Source organism: Octodon degus, unplaced genomic scaffold, assembly GCF_000260255.1.
Source record: "Octodon degus isolate 3935 unplaced genomic scaffold, OctDeg1.0 scaffold00105, whole genome shotgun sequence".
Lineage (NCBI taxonomy): Eukaryota > Metazoa > Chordata > Mammalia > Rodentia > Octodontidae > Octodon > Octodon degus.
In genome coordinates, this window is record NW_004524681.1 from 182,269 (window position 1) to 202,674 (window position 20,406).

Consider the following 20,406-nt stretch of genomic DNA (forward strand, 5'->3'; position numbering starts at 1 on the left):
TGCCAGCCAGCCCGCCCCCTGGTGGGCTGAGCTGCCCCCCCCCACACAAATAAATAAATAAATAAATAAAATTTTAAAAAAAGTTAAAGAATCACAAAAATTAAAAAAAAAAAGAAAGAAAGAGGGATTCATGCCAACAGCTGTCAGAAAAAAGAAAGATCGGGCAATTGGGGGGAAAAAAAACACCTCACAGGAATGAGGTGGCCTTTTGACAGAATTTAATGGGAAAATTGAATAAGAAGAAAATTGGAAAAAAAAAATACTTCAGATGGGAACTAGACTGAAAACTTCTTACAGACAGATACTATTTTGCAGTCTTTGTTCAATACCGTATAGAGGAACTTAAAAATCTGCTTCAGTGAGTGCTGAATGCTGGCAAATATTTAAACAGTATGTGAAGGCCATTCATTCACAAAAATTAATAATGTAAGGAAAACAAGAAACAGGATAACTAGGATAGGTCATACGTAATGCTTTTTCTCTCTCTCTGTATTTTAGGGAAGGGTCTTTTTTCTGACAGCTGTTGGCATGAATCCCTCTTCTTTTTTTTAATGAATCTTTTTTACCACTTATTTCAGTTTGGGTTTTTCACACCCCCAAAAACGGAAAGCACATGCACATGTTTTGAAATGCAAATTGTAAAGTTTTCACAGGGGGTAAAACTTTCCCTTTTGCTAGTCTTGCTATCCAGATTTTAGGGTTTGTTTTGTTTTTGTTTTTGTTTTGTGGGGTTTTTTTTGTTTTTTTGTTTTTTTGTTTTGCAGAACTGGGGATTGAACTTAGGCCCTTGCGCTTGCCAGGGAAGCACTTATTTCACTGAACCATCTCCCTGGCCCCAGATTTTAGTTTTAATTGTTCTGGTGGGCATAAGTTGTTTGTAACAAATTTGCTCATAATTCTAGTTCTTTAGGCTTAGTTTTAACTATCATTAAATGAATTTCTTCTTTCACGTACATCCCACATGCACTTGCCTACCCTAGTGTCTCAATATATCACTATTTTAATTAAATCAGTAATCAGTGTTGACATCAATTTGATAGATATTACTCACTGCAATGATAGTTTATCAAGAATGCCTTTCTTACAAAGCTTCTGTATTAATTGTCTTTTTTGTTTAAAAATTTATTTTCTCTGTCCTACCTGTGTTCAGTGGCAGATAGTGTAGCCCCAGCCACTGAGGTGGGAGGATTGTGAGTTACGTGGGCAACATAGTGAAATCCACATCTTTTTTTAAGAAAAATCTATACTTATGTATAGAACCATGTCTAAAAAAAGGGAAAGAATATATATTTATGCAGTATATATGTACCTCTGTGTCCTGAATTCGACCCAAATGCTCCATTGTTATATTTATAGTACTATATCTTATATTCCATTGGGTACTTCTTTTTTTTTTTTTTTGGTCAGAACCGGGGTTTGAATTCAGGCCCTTGCGCTTGCCAGGGAAGCACTTATTCCACTGAGCCATCTCCCCAGCCCCTTATATTCCACTGGGAATCCTTTCTATTTTCTTAAGAGACTTTCTTCCCAACTTGTGCCTTAGCCTCCCAGAGTGCTGGAATTACGAGTATGTTATCATGCCAGATCTAAGCTGGGTTTTTTTAAGAAATGTCTGTTACCTAACTTGAAATTACATTTTTTTTTGAGGAGCTGGGACTTGAACTCAGACCCTTGCGCTTGCCAGGGAAACGCTTATTCTACTGAGCCATCTCCCCAGCCCCCTGAAATTACATTTAACATAGAAAATAAAGTGTTTTGAGGGGGGACTAAATAGATCTGAATGATTTGAGGACCTTTAAGCTATTATTAGATGCAAATGTGATTTGCTAGACCCATATACCAGCAAATTAGTTACTTTTACTCCTTAGTCTTAATGCATGTGATTCAGATTTATGCGGTAGCAAAAATCACAGTTACTGTATTTCATTGAGAGTTATTCATAGTCAGATTCACCATTTTCATTTGTATAATTCAGTAGATTTTAAACACATTTACAGGGCTGGCGAGATACATATATATTTATACAGTTGAGGCAGCAGATTCCAGAATGTTCTCATATCCCCAAAACCCCATATCCAAAGCAGTCACGATTTTCTTGCTCTAGAGTCTTACTAACAATTAATCTGTTTTCTGTCTCTGAATTTACTTGTTCATACAAATAAAATACAAATGAAATCTTATATTATACAAACTGTTCTGTCTGGTTTTCTCTCTTAAATTACATTTTAGGGCCTGCAGGTAGCTCAGTGGACTGATAACCTGCATTGGCAAGCACAAGGACCAGGGTTCAACCCCCTGTCCCACTGGCCATGCCCCCAGGGCCCTCTGAACCAGTGCCCAAGTCCGGGCATGATGGCCCACACCCGTAATCCCAGTACTGAGGAAGGTGAAGACAAGAGGATCACTATGAGTCTGAGCTGCCTAGTGAGACCCTGTACTACTACATAAATGAAAAAACAAAACAAAACCCTGTATTTTAAAGCTTCATCTGTATTGTAGCCTATATCTACCTACTCACTTTCCCAGCCAAATAGTTTATTTTATTATATGATTATATAGGTGAATATTCCTAAACTAGTCCAAAGTGCTCTAAAATTCAAAACTCTTGAGCTCTGGCATAATGCTCCAAAAGGTTCATATTTTGGAGAAGTTTGCATTAAGGATGTGCAACTTATATAATATAGTCTCTGCAAATATTCCAATATGTAAAAAACTCAGAAATGTGCAACATTTCTGGTCCCAGGCATTTCATGTAAGGCATACTCAGCCAGTTCTATACTCTGTTTATCTCTACCTTAGTTGACCAATTTGGTTCATCCAGTTTTAGTTATTATGAATATTATAATGAGCATTATCTATACATGTTTGTGTGGATATGCATTTTCAGCTCCCTTAGACATTTTACAAGAAATAGGATTGCTGGCTTATAAAGAAATTCTGGTACAGCAGTTAACCACTAGGAAGAATGTATGCAATGTGTTAACTACTGAAACTGTCCTACCAATTTAATTTGAAACTGTCTCTGCTATTTGTTTATCAATAAAATTATGGAAAAAAAAAAGAAATTCTGTTTAACTTCTTAAAGAATTGCCAGGGGCTGGAGAGATGGCTCAGTGGTCTAAAGCACCTACTTGGAACAAGCTTGGCAAAGCACAGGGACCGCGGTTCAATCCCCCAGCACCACATGCCAGCCAGCCGCGCCCCCTGGTGGGCTGAGCTGGCCACACACACACACACACACACACACACATACACACACACTAAATGTTAAAAAAAAAAAAAAAATTTAAAAAGAATTGCCAGATTGTTTTTTAAAATGACTGCAGCAGGCTAGACAGATAGGTCAGCGGACTAAAGCACCTGCTTAGGCAGAGTGCAGCGGCCAGGGTTCGATCCCTGGCGTGCCATGCAGGCCCCAGCCTGGGGCGTGCTGAGACAGCAGTTGAGACTGAGTGTGGTGGCGTGTGCCCTTAATCCCAGCGCTTGAGGGGCTGAAAATAGGATCACTGCAAGTCCAGTCTGTGTAGTGAGACCCTGTAGACCCTGTCCTAAATACATAAATAAAAATAATAAATAAAATAACTGCAGCATTCATATTTCTACTGATGAACATCTTAAGAGGGCTTCAATGTCTGCATCCTCCCTGGTCCTTGTCTCTGTCTTCATTATAGCCATTCCAATGCAAGTGAAGTTGTAGGCCATGGTTTTGACTTAGAATTCTGATTTATGATCCTGAGCATCTTTTCATGCATGTATTGGCCATTTGTATGTTTTCTGTGGAGAAAAACGACTTCAAATTATTTGCCTACTTACATATTATTTTCTTGTTTGGTTATGCATTCTTCATATATTCAAGATACTAAATCCTTACTAGATACATTGTGACTTGTATATTTTCTCGGAGTCTGTGGGCTGTCTTCACTGTTAGTGTTTTCTGCTAAACAATTGTGTTTAATTTTGATGAAATTCTGTTTATTTTTCTTTGTTTGCATTTTATTTACCTTGGGATATAATATCTAAGAGATTGTTGACTGATACAGATTGACACTATGTCTCCTTCATGGGCTTTATAGCCTTAGCTCATATATATGGGTCTTTGTATTTGAATTAATTTTGGTACATAGTGTGAGGCAGGTCCCATATTTGTTCTGCACAGGCATTTCCCATTGCCTTAGCACTGGTTGCTGAAAAGACTACCTCCACGTTCAGTGGTCTTGGCACCTTCCAAGGGCCTCTGCTGGCTGTAGGTGGCCTGCTGAGTCTGGCTCATTGCTGTATTCTTATGTCAGCACTAAATTACCTGAATCACTCTAGCTTTGTGGTAAAATTTACAGTTGAGGAATGTGAGTATTCAGGCTTCATTCTTCATTATTTTTAAGTTTTCTGTATTACGTAAATTTCTATATGGATTTTAGCATCAGCTTGTCAATTTCTGTAAGGCAGGTAATAGAAATTTTTACAAGGATTACATTAAATTTTACAATATTATATATTTCAATTCATGAACTTATTCTTAAGTGTAATTTCCATTGTTTTAAATTGTTCATTGCTAGTTATAGAAGACTGATTTTTTTTTTTTTTTTTTTTTTTGTCGAACCAGGAATTAAACTCAGACCCTTGTGCTTGCCAGGCAAGCGCTTATTCTACTGAGCCATCTCCCCGGCCCCTAGAAGACTGATTTTTGAATGTTGAACCTGTATCCTGCAATCTTTCTGAACTAGTTTATTAAACTAAAATAGTTTTTTAGTTCACTTCTTAGGATTTGCTACACAGATAATCTTGTTATCTGAAAACAAAAGCAATTTCATACCTTTCTTTCTAATCTGTGTGGCCTCTATCATTTTTTGCCTTCTTGCCCTCAGTAGACTCCATACAACATTGAGTAGAAATAAACAGACTCAGTCTTTTGCCTGACCTGAAGGGAAAGCCTTCAGTGTGATGTTAGGTGTACATTCATCAGGTTGAGGAATTTTCATTCTCCTACCAGTTTGTAGGGTGCTTGTTCTGCCTCTGAGATGATCATACTTAGGTTTTTTTTTTCTTTATGCAATTAAAATGGATAATATATTTACATTTTGAGACAGGGTTTTACTGTGTAGTTCATGCTGGCTTGAACTGACAGTGATCCTCCTGCTTCAGCCTCCCAAGTGCTGGGATTACAGGCATATCCTACCACACGTGATGGTATATTACTGATTATTTTTGTGAATTGTACTTATTTTTCATTTCTGGGATTAATCACATGGAATCATTGTTTATAATCTATTACATACATGCTAGATTAATTTGCCAATGTTTTGGTAAGGTTTTTTATCAGTATTCATAAAGAATATTACTCTTTTTTTCTTGTCATGTCTTTGTCTTGTTTTGGCATCAAGATAGTGCTGGCCTTGTACAGTGAGTTTTCTGAAAGTTTGTGCGATACTGTTAAGTGCTTGGTAGAATTCACCAGTGAGGCCATCTGAGCAGGAGTGTCTTTGTGGGTACTTTTAACTCACTAACCCACTCACTCCTTTCTGTCTCAGATTGTGTTTCTTTTTTAATCTATTTTGGTAACTTAATTCTGGAATTTTGTCCTTTTCACATAGATTATCTAATTTGAAGGCATATAGTTCTTATATTACTTTACAGTACTTTCTTTTTTCTTTTCTTTCCTTTTTTTGCGGAACTGGGGATTGAACTCAGGCCCTTGTGCTTGCCAGGGAACCACTTATACAGTACTTTCATTTAGTAACTTCAGTAATGTTCCTTTTTCTAATTCCTGGTTTTTATTTCTTCCTGCCTTCATCAGTTTTGTTGATCATTTCAAAGAATCAAGTTTTTAAAATTCTTTCTTTGGGGCCAGGGAGATGGCTCAGTAAAATAAGTGCTTCCCTGGCAAGTACAAGGGCCTGAGTTCAATCCCCGATTCTGGGAAGAAAAAAAAAAATTATTTCTTCATTTAATTAGTACAGGGTCTTGCTGCGCAGCTCAGTTGTGTAGTGATCCTCCTGTCTCAGCTTCCCCAGCACTGGAATTACAGGCGTGTGGCACCCCGTCCAGTTTCGGTGCCTCGCACAACAGCATGACATGTAGTACCAGGGATCAAACCTGGGTTCTTGCACTCGCCAGGCAGGCACTTAGACTGCCGAGCTATACTCCCTGGCCTCAAATCAACTTTTGAGCTGATATTGTTTGTAGGTTTTTCTAATCCCTGTTTCAGTTTTTTCTGCTCTAATATCATTTTTTTTTCTGTTTGTTTTGGGTTTACTGTTCTCTCAATTTTTTATTTTATTTTTTTCTCAATTTTTTTGAAATGGAGAATTAAGTTATTGATTTGAGGTCTTTTCTAATACTGGAATATGTAACTATAAATGTTCTAAGAATTCTTTCTAAATGCTTCAGGTTTTAGTATATTGTCTTTTCATTTTACTTCTAATTATTTTTTAATTTCTCTTGTAATTTCTTCATTGACTCATTGATCAGTTAGAATTTATAAATTGATGTCCCCATATTTGTGAATTTCCTCTTGAGTTGGTGATTTTTAATTTCATTTGAGTATGGTCTGAGAAAATATTTTGTATGATTTTTAGTTGTTTTTTAATTTATTGAAACTGACTCCATCACTTAAAATACTTATTCTGGAAAATGTTCCATGTATACTTGTATATTCTACTATTAGGTAGTAGAATGTTCTGTAGATGTGGGTTAGGTCTGGTTGGTTTATACAGTTGTTCTTGTCATCTGTGTTATTATTGATCTTTTGCATAGTTCTACCCATAATTGAAGATGAGACAGGAAAATCTCCAACTATTTTCTTATTTCTCTCTTTAATTTGTCAATTTTTGTTCTATGTATTTTGGGGCTCCATTGTTTGCTGCATAAAGGTTTTAACTATAATAGTAACTCACAACAGGACCACTTGTGTGTGCAAACAATTTGGTTCACAGATAGAAGCATTTGGCAAAATGTTTTTGTTTGCAAACTCTTCAGTGGTTGACAAACAGGACTGTGGCCATCTTTGCTACACAGATACAAATATAGCCATCTTTTCCAAAATCATACAGCAAAGTAAGTTTGTGAACTGAGATAGCATTGTATTTTAGCTTTTGATGATTGGGCCACAACATGGAATAGTATCTTTGTCTTTATTAATAATTTCTTGGTTAAAGTTTTGTTTTTGTTATCAGTATAGCTACGCCAGTTCTTTCAGTGAACATCTGCCTATTTTTCTGTTTTTACTTTCAATCTACTTGTGTCTTTGAATTTTAAGTTAATACAGTATATATAATAGTGTATCACATTTACATTAAATCTGTTCTACCAACACTAGCTTTAGTTGAAGAGCTTAATAAATTTACATTTTCTTATGAGCAAAATATATTTATTGAAGGAAAGAAAGCTTCTGTCCAAGGGAAGGACAGAAGGGGGGCCCTGAGTGGGTGGTGCCCCTGAGTTTACATTTAATACAGTTATTGAAGAGGTACAAATTGTAGCTACCATTTTGCTATTTTTTCCTACATGTCTTATGTCTTTATTGTTGCTACTCTTCTTTTATTGCCTTCTGTTGTATTAAATAGGTATTTTCTATTTATTGTCATTTACTATATATATTTTTTCATAGTTATTTTAAACTAGTTTTGGTTAATTGCAAATTTCAAAAGTATACAAAATCTCCATCTTTATGTATTGTGTGTTGACCTGCATAGTTTTTTTTTTAAATCTGTTTTTTATTGTGGAGTGTTTCTGGGACAGGGTCTCGCTGTATAGTTTAGGCTGGCCTGCTTGAGCTCCATATGTAGTCCAGGCTAGGCTCCATCCTGCTGCTGCAGCCTCCCAAGTGTTAGGGTTATAGGTATGCAACAGTATGCCCAGCTGCATAGATTTATAGTTACTGTTTTTATGTAGCTTAGTTGGGGTTCTATGTATTTGATAGAATATCAGTTATAACCACCCCTCCCAAAGAAAATTATTTTATCTTTACCTATGAAGATACCTTTATCAATAAATTGAGTTCCTGTCCAGTGTTTCTTCATTTAGACCTGAATGACTGCCTTTAGTACTTTTTTTTTTTTTTTTTTAATGTTTTTAGTACAGGGTCTCACTACACAGATTGGACTCTTAGTGGTCCTTCCCGTTTTTCAGCCTCCCAAGCGCTGGGATTACAGGCACACACTACCACGCCCAGTCTCAGTCGCTGTCTGTGCACACCTTGGGGGTGGGGCCAGCACAGCAGGTGGGGATCAAACCCCTGGCCCCTGTGTCTGCCTAAGCAGACACTTTAATCTGCTGAGCTATCTGGTCAGCCCTAGTACTTCATTTTTTAATGGATGAATATTATTATTTATATAAAACATTGTTAAATATCATATATAAAACATTAAAATTAATAAAATTTTTATGTAGATACATTTTATTTATCCATTCTTCTGTTGATGACACGTCGCAGAGTCTGTATCTTGGCCACTGCTAAGGTAACAGAATCACATGGAAGATACATTTTAAATTTTTTTAGAAACCATCATGCTATTCACAGTGTCTGTATTAATTTACATTCCCACCCAGATGTATGGGTTTCTTTTTTTCTACATCCTTGCCAGTTTTTTGGGGGGGTGAGGGATGTTTTGTTTGGGTTTTTTTGGGGGTATTTTGCTTATGTAAGACAAATCTGCTAGTGTTGAAATCTAATTATTTACATTTGTTTTGCTGGGTACAAAATTCATGCTTGAAGGTCTTGCGGTGCTGTTCGTCACCTCACTGTCTTCTAGCCTTAGTATTTTCTTATGAGAAACAAGTTGTCACTATGCATGATGAGTCTCATCTCTTTCAAGCTGTTCTGTCTTTGATGTTCAGCTGTTTGCTTAGATTATGTCTCTTTGAGTTTTATTTCTGTATTATGCTTTTTGTTTATATAATTTAATACTTGTATTTAGAATTTTTTAGCTCTTGTTTTTTTGATATTCCTTGTGCTGGCCTCTTCCTTTGTTCTCTTTATTATGTATATTTTGGTATTTGACCATATCTCACCGATTTCTAAGGCGATTTCTTGGTCTTTATTCTTTTTTGTTTCTGTTCTTCAGATGATATAATCTCAATTGACTTTATTTTCACATTTACAGATTTGTTTTTTCTATTTGCTGTGATTTGCTATGGAATCCCTCTCTAATTTTTTTCTGGCTTCTATGCTTTCAGCTCCAGAATCATATTCATGTTTATGTAAGATTTTTATTCATGTATATTTATCTTTATTGACATTTTCTCTTTAGACAGGATTTCCTTCAGCTGTTTGAACATTTTGAAAATTGCTAGTTTAAGGGGCCAGGGAGATAGCTCAGTAGAATAGGTGCTTGCCTGGTAAGCTCAAGGTCCTGAGTTCAATCCCTGGTACTACAAAAAAAAAAAAAAATTCTAGTTTAAAGTGTGTAGCAAGTTTTAACATCTGAGCTTCCTCAACACAGCTGCTAGTGATTACTTAGTTTCCTATGTAAAACCCAAGATACATGGCTTGTTTCTTTGCATATCATAAATTCTTTGTTTCAGAGTGGATACTTAAAATTAGGTAATGAGATATTCCAGAAATCCAATTCTGTTTCCTGCTCAGCATTTATGGTTATTACTATATATTGTAGTGTTTGTTTTTCCCTTTTCTGAATTACAAGGTTTGTGTTCATTGTTTTGTGTGATGGCAGAACTCTCTACTCAACTTACTGGTCAGCTAATCATTAGGTACAGATTTCCTTAAGCATCTGGAACCAGTAAATCTCTATTTTTGCCTAAGGGTTCTGTGTGTATTGGGGTACAGTATTAACCCTCAATCTTAACAGTTCAGTGCTCTTCCTTAGCCTTCACTTCCTGCTTTTGGAGGCCTGAAATTAAGCTAAAGGTGAGAACATAGGGCCTTTTCAGGAGCATGTCTCAACCCTCTGCATGTATATGACTTTCTGGGTTCCCAGGAATATGCTCAACTTTAAATTTTGTTGATTTCAAACAAGGCAGACTTTCAGCTATATTGTTCATTGTATGTTTACTACAAAAATGAGTATTACAGTAGGTGGACTATACTTGTGATATTTGATCTTAGTTTAAGCTTTACTGAATAATATTAACAAATCTAAATTTCTCATCAGGACCTGAACTAGAAATTGGAATAAGTAACCAACAGAGTTATGCCTCCTTGTTTTGTTCTGCTTTTGTGGTATTAGGGATCAAACCCAGAGCCTTTTCAGTGAGCCATACCTCCCTTTCCAAACAGTGTGTAAGTGACTGAGTTGCCCAGGCTACCCTCAAATCTGTAATACTCCTGCCTCATCCTCTCAGAATGCTGAAATTAGAAACATGCCACTACATCCAGCTTGGACCCAATGTAGTCTGTTTCAGCCAGGCTGCTCCTGGGATATCGAACCATCTCTTCTGTGCGGTCCTCAAGTGTCCCTGCCAAATGCCAGCACCAGTGCACTTTAACCATGCCTGCGCTGTGTATCGAGAACACTTTAGCCATCCCTCAACTGTGTATGTTGAAAAACATGAAAAAGGCAAAATTTTATGGTCCAGGTTTGGAACTTTCAAAGAATTGTCTTTCCAGGCTCTTGGAATCTAATAACACCTTTAAAAAGTGAAAAGGTTTCTGTGATTATTCTACTTTCAAGGATTCAGGCTAATTGTATTGTTGGCCATACTTCTTTGATCACATTTGTTTTCCAGATTATCTAGCAAATGTATTAATTGACTTGTACTTTAGGAGGACTATAACTTCACTCTATGTTCTGGACATTGCTAAAGTCCTATATTTATTGACATACATGAATGCCAAGATTCACTAAAATAACTGCGTATCTAGGTAAAAAGATACTATTGAGAATTGAGCCTAAGGACATTCTCACTGAGTTATATTCCTAGCCATTTTTTTAAATTTTTATTTTGAGTCAGAATCTCCATAGGTTACCCAGGCTAGACTTGAATTTACAGTTCTTCTGCCTTAGCTTCGCAGTATACTGGGATTATAAGCATGGGTCATCATTCCCAGCTGAAAATACTATTTCTTAATAAATTCTTCTCTTTGAATATATTAGGGAAAAATGGATAATGTAATTGTCGTTGTATTCCAAGCGTTCAGCATTCTTAAAGTACCTCATTTGTAAAATTAATTAGATTAAACCAGATGCTTTCCTGATACACTTCTATATGTAGGTTTCTCATCTGTAAAACATGTTTAGTAAAAATATCTGCCCCAAGTTGCTGGGGTTATTATATGAAGTAACAAAAGCACTCAACAAATGTCAGCTATGGTTCAGTATCACATAGTGATATTATACCTTCAGTGTTTTCTGTGTTTTGGTTTTATTTTATACTATTAAGTAATATTTACCTTAAATTTATATGTTTAATGTGTAAGTGGTATGAATGAGCACTAAAGATTACATTGCTGCCATGGATTTTGAGTACCTTTTTGTGGTTATCTTTAATATTGGGTTTATTTTCAATCCTAAAACTAAGTTTAAATAAGAGCAAGAGAAAAAAATTCACTTGACAATGGATTTCATCAACACAAAGGTTATAAATTCACCTTGGGCAAAAAGTCCCTTCTTGTATACGCATATAATGTACGGATACATACAGTTTAATTTGGCTTTCATTCTAACATGCAATGTCTTCTTATTTATTTGCATTTTCATCTCAGCTACCCTTCTTTTTTTAATTAATTTTATTGAGAAACAGCAATGAAAGTTTCAAAACCAATTAATAGGACAGTTTCAATAATTAATACATTGCATATTGTTGTCTTTGTAATGGTTATTCATAGTACAAGATGCAGACATGATATCCTGTCCAAACGCTATTAGTACAAATCTTTCTTCTCATTGAATTAAGAGGAAGTAGCTGTATATCTGTCCCTGATAGATGGAATGTCATATATAAGAATGAGGAGTGTGCTAAAAGCAAGAATGGTAAATGGCAATCTTCTGACTTACCATAAAAATGAATTTACAAATGGATTAATACAGTGATTAGTAGAATGCCTAGTAATCCAATCACTTTCCAAAAGCCCCAGCTCTAAACATAGAAAGATATTGGGTATATATAAACCATAATAGAAAATCAAAAGGTTTGTCTCTTTTGTTGATTAATAGATTACATGACATAAATTGGTTTTATTTAGTGCCAACTATATAGTAATTCTCATAATGTACTAACTTTTTATGTACTATTCAACCCAATTTGTTCACAAGTTCTTTAGAATCTTTCTATCTTACATTCATGAGGGGTATTGGTCTGCAGTTTGCTTTACTTCTCATGTATGTATGATTTTAGTATCAGTAATGCTGCCTTCTCAGAAGAGAAAAGAGTGTACTTTCTCCTCTTAAATTTTATAGAAGCGTCTTGTAGAACTTGTGTTAAATGTGTAAAGCACTTACCTGTAATGTCATTTAGGCCTGAAGTTTTCATTAGGAAAAGGTTCTTAGCCTCAAAAGTTTCTCTCTTTAATAGGTATAAATAGAGATATAGTAATGTTATCTATTTTTTCTTGAATAAATTTCACTATGACCTCAAAAAAAAAAAACAGAATGACAATGCAGGGCCAGCCAAATAGCTCAGCAGATTAAAGCACCTGCTTAGGCAGACACAGTGGCCAGTGTTCCATGCCCAGCATGCTGTGCCGGCCCCCGGGGCGAGCTGAGACAGCCCTGAGACTGGGCGTGGCAGTGCACACCTATAATCTCCGGGCTTGGGGGGCAGAAAACAGGAGAACCCCTGTGAGTCCAGTCTGTATAGTGAGGCCCTATAGTCTCTGTACTAAATACATTTAAAAAAAAAAAAAAAAAAAAAAAGGATGACAGTGGAGTGTTAGTGTCTCTGTGATGAATGCTGCATGAATGTAATCTGACACTTGGGTGTTAATTGGTGCCATATCTTGTTTGAGCAACTGTGGAGAAAGTTATGAGTCGGGGAAACAAAACGTAAGCTATCCAAAAGCTCCACGTGGCCTGAAATGATCTGTAGCTTTGGCCAAGCACCAGTTTCGTTTCGTTTTTCTTTTCTTTTCTTTTAACCAGTTTCAAAATTGTGAATTACTTATCTTTTGAAGACTATAAATTACATATAAAACAGGATCATCACATATCTTGATCTTCCTAGAGGGAAAGGGGCTCTCTCTAATAGAGTTATTTTCTTGAAGAGCTAGCATCCCTGCAGTTGGGCAGGCTACCTCACAGCATACGCTGCTCTTGGAACCAGTGTTCACACTGAGGTTGACAATCCATCACCTAAGAGTAGGCAGTTTCTCTATCTGGCAAGAAATTGAACTACACAACTACTGAATTCATGTATGATCCTGAACTTTCACAAAAATTAAAGGTATAGTAGGAGAAAGAGAGGAAAACAGACCTAGAACCTCTTTCTCTGTCCTTTGTTTTTAACCCTATCAATGAAATGCAGAGTATTGGTGCAGATGGTCTCTAGGGTCCCTTTTAGTTTTAACATGTTTCTAAATTTACAGTGTCTGGTAGTGTTATCTGTAATATCCAACAAGCATTATACTTGTACTGGAAATTATCCTGGTTTGTGACCCAATAACATACATTATGGGAAACTTAATAATTCTCCTGAACATGTTCATTTTAGAGCATGGGTTGAAAAACTTTGTACTGACATTATCTTATAGTTTTCTTGAATGCTTTTGAAAGCAGTACCATATATCTTGGTAGTGAAACCAGCTAACCAAATCTGACTTTTAACACATCTCCAAAGAATGGTGACCCTGCCAATTGTGGTGAATGACTTGAAGATCCATTGCTTCACTTCATCAAAAAATTCAAATTGTATTAAAGTGGCACAATCCTAGGTAAGACTGATGTCAATCACGTTTCTCAATTCGTCCCATTTTCTTTTGCAGGAGCTATTGTGACAATCTTGGTTACCATCCATTAAGTGCTGCTGACTTTGGAAAGATTATGAAAAATGTCTTTCCAAACATGAAGGCGCGTCGTTTGGGCACTAGAGGCAAATCTAAATATCCTTTACCACAATGCTACTATTAATTTTTTCAAGTTCTTACTTACTATAGAACACTTGCTATTGTAGTTAAGCTGGAAACTGTATTAGAAGTAAATGGGATCAACACATATAAATAGTACTTAGTAGGATAATTGCAAATCTTACCCTTCAAGCTATTGCCAAACTGAAAAAGAAACAACAAAGAATGGTTGTGTTTAGTATTGTGATGGACTCTACCATTCTCTCTATCACTGTGAAGTGTTATTAATGGTCTGAACTGTTTTTTGCTGTAATAATAATAATAGTAAGATATTCCGTTGTTCAGCAGTTGTAAACTATATGAATAAAAATAGAGGATGATGTTAGCTTCTTTCCTTCTAATTTAGAAACAAGCATCTCCTTGGTTAAAAGAGTACTAATAATACAATATTAAAAAAAAAAAAAAAACTTCTTGGGAAATGTACTGGAAAGCTCTAGGATTCACTTTATTTTTCAGCAAACACCTTGAAGCCTATATTAGAATTAAAGCAAAGGCATAGAGAAGGTCATTTTTGCGATAGAACAGTACTTAGGGATTTGAGATTGTTTCTACTTTTAAAAGAAGATTGTAAAACACAGGGTCTATTAGAAATAAGTTCATTTTCTCTCTGCTTAGCTCTTGGCCTTTTTGAAAGCATAAAATTACTGTGGAGGCTGTGAAAGGAAGGAGAAGGAGGAAGGCTGCTTTTCTCAAATACTTCCAGGGGTTCTTCAGCCACTTGCATAACCATCATTGTTTGCTAGTAACAAACAAAAACGTCTTGTTGTGTCTTTGGCATGATGTAGGTGATAATCCTGTTTGTTTCATGGAAAAAGAGAAATGAAAAGGTTAAAGCCCTTGTGACACTCTAAGAGTTGTTTTTGTCTCAGTGCCCTGAACTAAAGTTTCCCTTCCTCATGCCAAGTTTCCATCTGGCTATTCCTTTCCTCCTGACCTGTTGGCTGGCCCAGCATATTAGGAACATTTATTCATAAAATTTCACAAATGAAAATTATTTCATTTAAGAAATAGTACAGGGCCATGAGATAGCTCAGCAGACTAAGCGCCTGCTTAGTCAAGGGCAAGGACCAGGGTTCAGTCCCTGGCACCACATACCGCACCAGCCCCACTGAGCCAGCCTTGTGGTGGCTCATGCCTATATATAATCCCAGCACTGGGGAGACTGAAAGCGGGAGGATCACTAGGAGTCAAAACTGTGTAGTGAGACCCTGTACCAAATACATTTAAAAAGAAAAGGATAGTAATACTTAACATTCCATAAGAAGTATTCCTGGCTGGGGAGATAGCGCAGTGGAAAAAGTGCTTGCCTGGCAAGTATAAGGTCCTGAGTTTGATCCCTGGTACCACCAAAAAAAGAAAAAGAGAAAGAAGCAACTGACTGGACATAATTGAACTTTCAGTCTGCCTTCCCCTTGAAGAAGTATTCCTACTTCAAAAGAGTAGGTATCCTGAGTTTCTGATATTGAGGTTTTTGGACTGACAAATTCAGAAAGTAGATGTCATCTTATTGTAATTTTATTGTCATTTTATATATGGTTACTTTCAAGTCCTGCCTGTGAAGGCATTCCATTAATTTAGAGTACTTCAGACCTTAACTATTTAGTACATATTGCTACAGTGGACTAAGAAAAAAAGCCTTTGTTCATATGCCAACACTGCCCAACCTTGACTTTCATAAAACTGGAGATGGGGTAAGAATTCTACCATTTCTTTTCAATATGTAGAATTGTACTTATTAAAATTGAAATGCATCCTCTAAAGTCAGTTGGATAAAACCATGAAGGAAGAACTGTGCCCTTTGCAAAGTAAACAAGCCAAAAAGTTCTGCATTGGCTTAAAGGTGTTCATGTAAATGAGTTTATATCTACATGAAATTTTGAGAGAACAGAGACCTAAAGCTACTTACTTGTAGGTATGTAATTTGTATAAAAATTTTAACTAGAATTATATTAAATCTGTATTATCATTTTTGATATTACAGCAGTATCACAGTATTCTGTTTATCCAAGAACAGGGGGTGGGCTTTTCATTTTCTGATATCCTCTTTGACCTCTTTTTTCCCAGAGCACTGTAGTTTTCATCACGTCTTTTGTTTTCTTAGTTAATTTCTACATATTTAATACTTCTTAAGCTATTGGGAATAGGATTGTTATCTTGATATTTTTTCTCAAGAATGGGGGAGTAAGAAGGATGCAGATGCAGTGTATATATACGTACCAAAGATGAGTGTAATTATTACGTGTCACAAACATACACTAATAAAAAAAAATCCTTTTTTTTTAGACAGGGTCTCGCTGTGCAGTTCAGGCTAGCTGTGAGCCCACTTTGTAGCCCAGGCTGGTCTCGAACTCGCAACAGTCCTCTTGCCTCTGCCTCCTGAGTGCTGGGCCTACAGGTGTACACTAGCACACCGGGCTCTAAAAAATCTGTTCCTCTTAAAAAAATATTTTCAGGGCTGGGGAGATGGCTCAGTGGAATAAGCACTTTCCTGGCAAGTGCAAGGGCCTGAGTTCAATCCCTGGTTCTGCCAAAAAATAAAAAATTAAATTTAAAAATATATATATTTTCAGAAGAGAAAATATAGGTTAATATAATTTGTTTTATTGACATTAGAAAAGCTTTTAAATTTGAAACACATTGTTCTCCATAATTAAAAGCATGGTATCTTATATGGGCTTGAATTTAATTTTTCTGAACATTCTTTTTAAAGTTAAGTTTTCCAAATGAGAAAAGGAAGAAATTGGAAACAAAATCATTTGTAAATGGGGATGGGAGGAGGGGGCTGAAGAGAAGGTAAGGGAGTGAGGGAAAAAAACAAGTTATGTATAGGTAATAAATTCTCTATAATGAATGTGAACATTATATACCAAAAATGTACCAGTAAAATCTGGTTGGAAAAGGAAAAAAAAAGTTGACCTTCTCTTTCTTTCTTTCCTTTTTGTTTAGTTGGAAGGAGTTGAGCCTTCTGGGCAGCTACAAAATATTGATGAGGAAGTTATCTCTTCTGCTTGTCGTCTTGTGTGTGAGTGGGCACAGAAAGTGCTAAGCCAGCCATTTGACACCGTCTTGGAACTAGCCCGCTTTCTTGTAAAAAGTCACTATATAGGCACCAAGTCGGTAGCTGCTCTGACAGTAATGGCAGCAGCATCAGCAGGTACAAAGTCACTGTTAAGCTGAAACTCCTTGTTCTGACTCTAGTCTCTATTGAGTTGTAACAAATTAAGAATTAGTCCAAGAACCCCATCTTACAGTACTTGTTGAGTGTGTTCTTATTCTACCCTAACACTAAATTGAGATTGGTTTGTTATGCCAAAAAAATAAGAACTGTGAGCCTCTCATTATAGAGATTAGTACTATATTTTTGTATACTGCTATGCCAGAATTTAAAACTGTTTGGATTCCCCTGTTGTTCTATATATTTTTCCATTGCTATTTTTAAGTTTTAAAAATGTGTGTATATTTCTCTATTTAAGTATAGTACATATGTGTAGTCAGTGAAACATTAGAAGTAAAATAAGATTAAATTTTAAAATTACATACTTACTAAGTTCCTGTCCCAGAAACTAAGTTTATGAATAAAGTGGCCTTTGGACACAGAGACTAGTTACTTATTTCACAAAAAATAAACTGTGTGAAACATATCTATAAAATGCCATGAAGGATATTTTTAAAACTTGTACTAACATGAGAATTTTAATTTAAAGAAGAATTTTGGATCTGACAACTTCAGCAGTTACCAGCATTGTTGGAATACATCACTCCCCCTTAATTAGTCGTGATGTGAAGTCCAGGTGGAAATTTATAATGTTTTATCTCAGTCATACCTTATAACCCTAAGCAGGGAATACATTCCGTTATCCTAGAAAATTATTTTTCTGAAAAGTATATTGCCATGAAATATGTTTTCTAAATGATTCCTAAGTGTGAAATCTAAATACTTTTAAATTTACGATAGATCTGTGGGCAGAATTACCACATCTGGGGAACCCCTTTTGTGTAATCTGTCCTCTTGAATTGTGGTTGACGATCAGTTTCAGCAAAATAATCCCTTAAAGAGCCAGTGTGAATTTTTCTGCCTGCGTGTAAACTGTGTTTGACCTAAATCTGTGTGCTGGCCTACAAGCCAGAGAGAGCTTGGTCAGCCTGAATACACTAGGCAGCTCACATATGTTACCTCATTTAATACCTCCAGCAGCCCTTGTAGTTGGAGATAGTCTGTTTTCAGGTCAGGAAACAGATTCAGGGAAGTTCAGCACCGTGTCCAGGGTGGGTAAGTAGGGAACCAGGATTTGAATCCTATCTGCCTACGAAGTCCAGGTTCACTCAGTTATGTCATACTTCATTCTTACATTCTGGAAGAATAAGGCCGTAAAAGGTACAGATCCTGCAATGTTACTCTTTCTACCGTTCCCTAGTGACACCAAGAAGAGTACTTCATCAGACTGAGTATTTGGGAATCATGGGAAATAGGAATGTAGCCATCTCTTCTTTTCCACATCATTTGCAAATATGACTTGGATGTTGAATGAAGTTTTAAGGTGTAAATGTACATTTTCAACCAAAAGTACTAAGTTACAAAAACAGGTGTTTTCCCTTTTTAAAAGCAGTTACCCAAAAGACTGAACATTTTATCAGTTGTATTATTACTCAGAACATTTTCTAAATCTTGAAATTTTGTTCCCAGCCCTTTCTATATTTTTTTAAAAATACACTTGATTGCAAATAAATTTTCATTCTTTGAAGGTGAATTTGCTGTTTTAAATTACAGTGTACATCTTAAGAACAGGTTGTGTTACAAATGTACTTTTTGTAAGTCAGCTGCCTGGAATTCATTGCTGTCAGAAACCCTGACAGAGGAACCAGACATCCAAGCTAAGAGCCAGGGTTCTGTAGGGTGCAGGTGGTGAGCAGCTCAATTGTGGCTGGAGCCTGGAGGACACAGTGCAGCTGTATGTGAAAAGTAGTACTTAAGTTATCTTTAAACAGAGAGTCCACATGCCTGTTCTCCCCGAACTCAGAGGCTGAAGCAGAAGCAGTCCTAGTTGAAGGCACCCCACCCCAGGCATCATAATTACTTAGCAGAGGCCCTGGGTTCATTTCCAATAAGACAAAGAAAAGCAAAAAAGATGATATTGAGCAGTGAGTATGTGGGAGAGACTTAAGGGGTTTTTTTGGTTTCGTTTTTCTCTTTCCTAGTCCTCCCTCCCTGATTTCCACCAAGTTGTTACTGTTACCTACAATGATGAGAAGCAGAAAGGGGGCTGGGACAGAAGACAGGTGTGCTTTGCAGGGTAGTGTCCTCCCCTTTCTCCTCACCACTGCACTCGCTAGCCTACAGCTTAATTTCCACTTAATGCCACTCCCTAAATGAGCTTTTTTTAAAAATCAATTTGATTACATAATTATTCCTAAAATTTATATCTTACTGGATTTTATTCCTTTTGTGTTTGTCTTGCTGTTCTTTAAAAAAAATTAACTTCATGACAAATTTTCAGAATTTAATATTACTATTATATATCTTAATATTCTAAGAAATTCTAATTAATTTCTCTAGCCACACTGAAATAATCATATAGTAGCAATTAAAATAATGTTACCTATTTTATCAGTTTCTGGTAGGAATGAAAAAAATTTTCCCCCACAAATTTTTTCTAAGATGTGGAGTAGTTTCCGCACACACTGAGTGTTCCTTCTGGCCTGGACATTAAGTCGTGAAAATGCATGAACCTGCTAATTAGCAATGAGGACAGAAATTTTGCGGACATCTGGTAAAAGGGAACAGTGGTGTTTCTTCTGCATGTTTATGACTTAGATACTTTATTGTTCATTTAACTGAAAGTGAGCTGGACTGTATTTTAACATGTCAAAACCACATTGACAAATACAAGGTTTTATAAAGAAACTGAGTTAAAAAAATACTGTTTTGGCTGCTTTGTCCAGTACATGGCTTCATAGTTGAAGAAATCAGGTTGTACCTGCCCTCTCTAAAAAAGAGTGTTTATATATTTTTTTCTGTTCATTTTCAGGCATTACAGGAATTACCCAGCCTTCTGCTTTTATACCTACAGCTGAAAGCAATTCCTTTCAGCCTCAAGTGAAGACTTTGCCATCTCCTATTGATGCTAAACAGCAGTTGCAACGAAAAATCCAAAAGAAGCAGCAGGAACAGAAACTACAATCTCCTTTGCCAGGAGAATCTTCAGCAAAAAAATCAGAGGGCACTACAACCAACGGAGTAACTAATCTTCCTAATGGAAATCCTGCAATTCTTTCTCCTCAGCCCATTGGTATTGTTGTAGCAGCTGTCCCTAGTCCCATTCCGGTAATTTTATTAAGCAGTGTTTGTACTTACTGGGGAAATTAGTCATTTAAAAGACAGACAGACAAACAATCAG

General features: G+C 36.2%; 1 protein-coding gene across 1 annotated transcript in view; it reads left to right on the top strand.

Moving 5' to 3' along the window:
* Window positions 1-20,406, top strand: part of Rfx7 (regulatory factor X7) — a 143,959-nt gene that overhangs the window by 116,424 nt on the left and 7,129 nt on the right. The window contains exons 5-8 of the mRNA XM_004638985.2: window positions 13,871-13,987; window positions 15,618-15,702; window positions 16,958-17,165; window positions 20,038-20,333. Of these exons, the coding sequence (XP_004639042.2) occupies window positions 13,871-13,987; window positions 15,618-15,702; window positions 16,958-17,165; window positions 20,038-20,333 (706 nt within the window). The remainder of the gene's footprint in view (window positions 1-13,870; window positions 13,988-15,617; window positions 15,703-16,957; window positions 17,166-20,037; window positions 20,334-20,406) is intronic.